This window comes from Cetorhinus maximus, chromosome 3, assembly GCF_964194155.1.
Source record: "Cetorhinus maximus chromosome 3, sCetMax3.hap1.1, whole genome shotgun sequence".
NCBI lineage: Eukaryota > Metazoa > Chordata > Chondrichthyes > Lamniformes > Cetorhinidae > Cetorhinus > Cetorhinus maximus.
The window spans coordinates 203897045-203903796 of record NC_135881.1 but is presented as its reverse complement, the minus strand read 5'-3'; the positions used below and the strand labels follow the sequence as shown (position 1 = coordinate 203903796).

At 42.9% G+C, this 6752-nt stretch overlaps 1 protein-coding gene across 2 annotated transcripts; it reads left to right on the top strand.

Annotated features, from left to right (window-relative positions):
• Positions 1-3345: 3345 nt before the first annotated feature.
• mc4r (melanocortin 4 receptor) lies at positions 3346-6411 on the top strand. 2 transcript variants are annotated; one of them, XM_078535565.1, is made up of 2 exons: positions 3346-3377; positions 5499-6411. In XM_078535565.1, exons 1-2 carry the CDS (start codon positions 3346-3348, stop codon positions 6409-6411), a joined length of 945 nt encoding a protein of 314 aa, XP_078391691.1. The 2 variants fall into 2 exon arrangements, with proteins under 2 accessions (XP_078391691.1, XP_078391683.1); XM_078535557.1 differs by lacking the exon at positions 3346-3377 and having other exon boundaries at positions 5416-6411.
• Positions 6412-6752: the final 341 nt, after the last annotated feature.

Here is a 6752-nt window from a genome sequence, read left to right as displayed (position 1 = left end):
AGGCAAGATTCAAAAACTTTCAGAAATAAATGCTTGACTGTGCACACTCGTGACCCCAGTCAGCCCTCTTATCCCGCCCGTGGATGAGGTTTATCCAGATGTGTCCTACCCGCCTGCCGGTTGTGCCTGTGCACCGAGCCGAAGATCGCACGGGCGCCGAAAAATCAGTGTCAATTGGCGCCTCAAGGGCCTTAATTGGCCCGTTAATTAATGGCGGGCACGCATCGGACATCATCGCACACCTGCCCCCACACGCCAAAGAGAAAATTCAGCCCTTAAAATCGGAACCCGGCTACTGAAGAAAGGGGTTAGGAAACACTTCTTCACGTAGAAGGTATTAAAAGTCTGGAACTCTCCCCCACAAAAGCAGTAAATGCTTGCTCAATTTATAATTTTAAATCTGAGATTGTAAGATTTTTTCTAGACAAGGGTATAAAAGGATATGGAGCCAAGGTGAGTTCATGGAGCTAAGATACAGATCAGCCACGATCTAATTGAATGTGTGGAACAGGTTTTAGGTGCTAAAACAAAAAATAAAAATACCTGGAAAAACTCAGCAGGTCTGAGAGCATCTGCGGAGAGGAACACAGTTAACATTTCGAGTCCGTATGACTCTTCAACAGAACTAAGGAAAAATAGAAAAGAGTGCTGTTGAAGGGTCATATGGACTCGAAACGTTAACTGTGTTCCCCTCCGCAGATGCTGCCAGACCTGCTGAGTTTTTCCAGGTATTTTTATTTTTGTTTTGGATTTCCAGCATCCGCAGTTTTTTGCTTTTATCTTAGGTTTGAGGTGCTAACTGGTCTCTACCTGCTCCTATGCACCTAAGGCTTGCTGTGTTAAAATCTATCCTTTCGTTTCAGAATTCTGCATAGATAAAGTATGAAGAGTGAGGGAATGGGCCTGTGTTTTCAGCTTAGCAAGAAATCCTTGGGTATCATCTTCTCAACTTTCCTTTCTTCAGAAAGAAATCCTACAAGGGACACACAATACCAACCGTCTTTCAAAACAAACATACACTGGGCCCCATGCCTCAACCAGTTTTTTTTCCCCCTTCTTTAGCCTATCAGCCAATGTTTCATTTATATAAATCTGCAGTAGAGTCTTGGCAAATTTACTGCTGAATAAAAGAAATGCACAAAAGGAAAAAAGGATGATGAAGACAGGGATGAGTTTTCCTCCTCATCATTTAGACAGGATCTAGAGGAACAAATTGCCCCTTCGTCATAGAATCCACCCGAATTTTATCACATCCAAATCAATGGAATGACACACGGGCTTACTTTCTAACAGACAGGTGACCCATTCCCCAACATTACTGGGCAGGTGCTGATGACAAAGGTTTTCCCTACGAAATCAGTAATAAACAGTTTGCCTTCTCTGATATGTCAACTAGACACTTAGCACCGTGTCCTTCAGCAACCACAGAGGATATGGTCAAGGAAAATCAGGCTGTGTATTATACAAAATGAAGCAACATTCTCCTTTACTTTTGAATAGTATTGTTTTAGATACACAAACAGTTGTGTTTTTTTTTAAATGCGCAAAGGGACTTGATTTGAATAGATACAGTGTAATGTCCAAGCTGCTTTATTCCTATTTGCTGATTCACATACCAACCTATTTTATTCCAAAGCAAAATCATATTCGATCATTCCCAGAACCGAGTAAAAGGGTTTTTAATGTTCTGACCCCTGAATCACAATTCTACATAAAATGATCCTAACTTCATTGTCAGGAGTGTCCTAGATTGTATCTCCCACTCATTTTTTTCTGTTTCTTGATTCTGAATCAAGTAATTAATAAATTCAAATGCAAGTTTTTGCCACAGCAGAAAGTTAGCGTTTTTGATAAATACCCAAAGCCTGTAAATTGTGTCTAAATCCCACTGAAATTTTCAGTGTCCTCGCACATTAGATTTTACTGTTCATCATTAACTACCCGCAGCCCCGCTAATTCAGCAGTGAAAGGGTTAAGGGACATAAGCTATAGCGGCGCTGCGCTGAAAGAATATGCCTTCAATCCTGAGTGAGGTGCCAACTTCCATCTTCCGGGGAAAGAAGGTACAGCCAAGCACGTGTTGCTACGGTTTCCTTTTTCTGCTGGTGTGATACTCTACCTCAGGCTTATTAATGGTAGTTTACAGCCCAGTCAAGATATAGTCCAGGACTCTTGATCATAGGAATAGATGAAACCATTCTTTAAGGAAGCTAGATAAGTACATGAGGGAGAAAGGAGCAGAAGGATATGTTGGTAGAGTTAGATGAAGAGGGTGGAGGAGGCTCATGTGGAGTATAAATCTCAGTTTAGACCAGTTGGGCCAAATGGCCTGTTTCTGTGCTGTGGGCGCTATGCAATTTTATCTAATGCCTAATGTTATCTGAATAACGTTTATGATTTAGAGAATGAAATGGTGACATTGAGGCCTAGACATTGGTCCGTGCCAGCAGGCCCTGCAGTGGAACAAATCGGACTGGGGCGCAGGCGACACTGGGCTCTGGGCTTCAGTTAAGGCAGCAGAGAGGTGTGGCTATGAGCTGGGATTGCTGGCACAGTGTTGGGTTTCAGGCCGCTGTGTGGCTTGCAGCAGCCACCAGAAGGTTCCTGAGGGTACAGCGGGAGAAGGGAAGGGGTGGGAAATGCTTAAGAGCGGGTAAGAGATCGAGAGAGATGTGGTGTGATTGGGTGGGAGGTCTGGCCAGGAGAGAGGGAAGCCAGAAGGAAAGGACCAAATCAGGAGAGTGAGGGGAAATAACCGGGAGGGGGCTGAGCAGGGATTAACAACGGACATTGGCGTGTCCTGCAGCTGTGTGAAGCCAACATTGCACCTCCTAGCTCCACATTCAGGTAGGCTTTTTTATCCAAGAATATACTTAATTCATAAAATTTCTAAAATAAGGTTACATAATTGTTCAAATTTGATGTTACATAAAGTGCAATACAGTTTAGTTTCTTTTGATACAGTACATGAGGTGTCTCACTACAGGGGTTATATTTACAATGTACATTTACATTTCATGTTAAACATTCCCTGGCACATACAGCCTGAGGGGGCTTTACACAGTTTCCAGCCCCTCGATATAATATGGCAGGAGGGTCTTTCCCTATTCAGCCTTTTCAGCGACTGCCCCAAGCTCTATTGTATCCCTCGGCACAGAGTCCCAGTATTTTTTTAAATTTACTTTTCTGGTGAGGACCTTGAGAGTTTCCTTTAAGGAGCACTGGTTCGACCAACACATAGACCACATTTTCCTGAATGTGAGCAGGTTAACACCACACACACACACACACAAAAAAAATGTTTTGCTGCCATTTAACTGCTAAAACTAATGGAAGGCTAATAAGATGCAGCATCTGCAGAATAACAATAACAACCTGCATTTCTATAGCATTTTTAGCACAGTACAAGAACATTATCATGCAAAATATGGCACCGAGCCACATAAGGAGCTCAGTGAGGACAGATGACCAAAAGTTTGGTAAAATGGGTGTTAAGGAGCATCTTAAAGGAGGAAAGTGAGATGGAGAGGCGGAGAGATTTAGGGAGGGAAATTTAGATCTTAGGGCTTTAACAGCTTTGGGTACAGCCCCCAGTAGTGGGAGTGATTAAAATCAGGAACATGCATGAGGCCAGAACTGGGGGAGTGCAGAGATCTTGGATGGTTGTGGGGCTGGAGGAGATTACAGAAAATGGCAAGGCTCTGAACCAGGAGCCTACATGGACTCTACTTCATTCTGTACATTCAGGATTGGACCGGCTGACAACATTGTCTTAGAAGTAGAGTCCTGAATTAGCGGGACTGTAGGTAGTTAATGATGAACAGTAAAATCTAATGTGCGAGGACACTGAAAATTTCAGTGGGATTTAGACACAATTTACAGGCATTGGGTATTTATCAAAAACGCTAACTTTCTGCTGTGGCAAAAACTTGCATTTGAATTTATTAATTACTTGATTTGAATGTTCAATTTCAGAATCAAGAAACAGAAAAATTGAGTGGGAGATACAATCTAGGATGCTACTGACAATGAAGTTAGGATCATTTTATGTAGAATTGTGATTCAAGGAGCAGAAAATTAAAAACCCTTTTACTCTGTTCTGGGAATGATCGAATTTAATTTTGCTCCGGAATAAAATAGATTGGTATGTGAATCAGTCAATAGTAATAAAGCACCTTGGATATTACACTTTATCTATCGAAATCAAGTCCCTTTGCACATTTTTGACTCACAAGGACTCTACTTCATTCTGTACATTCAGAACTGGATCGACTAACAACCTTGTCTTAGATATAATATGTTCCTCTTCACACAGCTCTTGAAATTACTTATATTCTTAGGAACATTGCAACCTCGTGGCTTCTCAGCTGCATTCATCGCACTTCACAAATACTCTTATTGCACTATTTAAAAGGTTTAGCAGAACAGATTACTTAATTAATATTTAAATAACATTAACAAAGGAGAAAAGCAACCAAAATGCAACAATTACAACAAGTGCTTCTGGCCATTACACTTTAAAAATGTGTTCATTAAACAAACTGAACAAGGAAGGTAAAACAATATCTGCACTTAATAAGCAACTGTGGCTAACTTTGAACAAGGCTTTCTGGGTGCGTTTATTATGATGAATGTTTAAATGCAATCGTGCAAACTATATCAGTTTAAGCAACAGTAGTATTGAGTTATTATTTTGAGTTACGAATCTGAGTTACTAACTGGAGACTAATTAAGAAATAACACAAACTGATGCAAATATAATTATCTTTACAATCATGCCTTAATTTATAGCATGCACAATGTAAAATTGTGAATGAAACTGTATTACCAGGGACAAAAACAGGAGCCTTCCTTAAATCATTCACATTCAGTTTTTCAGTGCTGAGTGTGATAGGTTGAACTGCAGCGTGGGGGTGGAGTATGCTTACCACAGTTTCATATGATTTGTTGAAATGTGAAAGGTTCTCATTCCTTGCTGAATCTCCGACCAAGGACACAGATTTGATGGTGTTTCCCTGTGACTGGCTATTTGTATGCCTACTGATTCTGGAAGGGGACAAATAGGATCTTTCTATCCATTTGAAAGCCTCCTGCAAGTGAGTTCCGCTGCCATTTAACGCAGGCAAACCTAGAATGGTCTGATTAAAAACAATGTGTGCAAAAACATGCAAGTCAAGGTAATTTGGCAAATACATTTCTCTGACAGCTGCAAGGTGATTTTGGTTCAGAAACTGCCTTGCTTGTTTCAGAAGCGATTTCGAGACTGCACGAAAAGAATGGTCAAGTGTTGCAACGAGGCAATGGGATCAATGCTTCGGCTGGGAGCTGAACGTCCTGTCTCATGATGTGAATTTGAACAGTGTTTGCTTCTTCTGGAGCCAGAAGGTTCAGTCAAGTGAGTCCTTGGGCGCAGACATGAACTCCTCATTGTATCGTGGGCCGACCAGGACTCCTCACCTCAGAAACCAGAGCATTTCGGGATTCACCAGGGCCAACAGCTCGCGCAGTACTGGCTCCTCCTCGGGTTGCTACGAGCAACTGTGGATCTCGACGGAGATCTTCCTCACACTGGGGATCATCAGCCTCTTGGCAAACATTTTGGTCATTGCGGCTATCATCAAAAACAAGAACTTGCACTCTCCGATGTATTTTTTCATCTGCAGCTTAGCGGTGGCCGACATGCTGGTCAGTGTGTCCAATGCCTGGGAGACCATCTTCATCGCCATGTTAAAAAGCAGGCACTTAATGGCTCAAGACAGCTGGATCAAGAGCATGGACAACGTGCTTGACTCCGTAATCTGTACCTCTCTTCTTGCCTCCATTTGGAGCTTGCTGGCCATCGCTGTTGACAGGTACATCACCATCTTCTACGCTCTGCGCTATCACAACATCGTGACGGTGAGAAGGGCCCTGATGGTTATCGCTGGCATCTGGACAGCTTGCACAGTCTGTGGGATCCTGTTCATTGTTTATTCAGAGAGCACCACAGTGGTCATCTGCCTCATCACCATGTTCTTCACCATGCTCGCCCTCATGGCTTCGCTCTATGTTCACATGTTCATGCTGGCCCGCTTGCACGTCAGACGTATCGCCGCCCTGCCTGGCAACGGTGCCATCCACCAAGTGGCCAACATGAAAGGGGCCATCACCCTGACCATCCTCCTGGGTGTCTTCGTTGTCTGCTGGGCTCCCTTCTTCCTGCACCTCACTCTCATTATCTCCTGCCCACGAAACCCATACTGCCTCTGCTTCATGTCGCATTTCAACATGTATTTAATCCTCATCATGTGCAACTCGATCATCGACCCCCTCATCTACGCTTTCCGCAGCCAAGAGATGCGGAAGACATTCCAAGAAATAATCTGCTGTTGCAGTCTGCGGGGTCTTTGTGACCTGACGAATAAATATTAATTTCATTAAAGGGAAAGCAATCAGACTGTCCCAAGGTGTTTCAACACTCCAGGACATCTTTCTAGAGCAGAGAGGAAAGAGTTCCTTGTTCTCCAAAGATATATTGATGCTTTTTTCATACAGTGCTGCACATTGGCTTCTTATCCCTCACCAGTCTTCATTTTTCCTTCTCTGAAGCTATTAGTTTCTTGCTGGAGAATGGTTATATTCACCTTCCGTACCTCATTCAAGTGAGTATTCCTTGGGCATGAGCCTGAACGGTGAGTATTAGTAGAAAGTTTGACGGTGATTGGGGTGTGATGGAGAAGGAGCAGTGGAGCCTTACAAGGTTCTGTCTGCAC

Coding starts and splice junctions, on each gene's coding strand:
- mc4r (XM_078535557.1), top strand. CDS start 5,416: ATGAACTCCTCATTGTATCGTGGGCCGACCAGGACTCCTCACCTCAGA.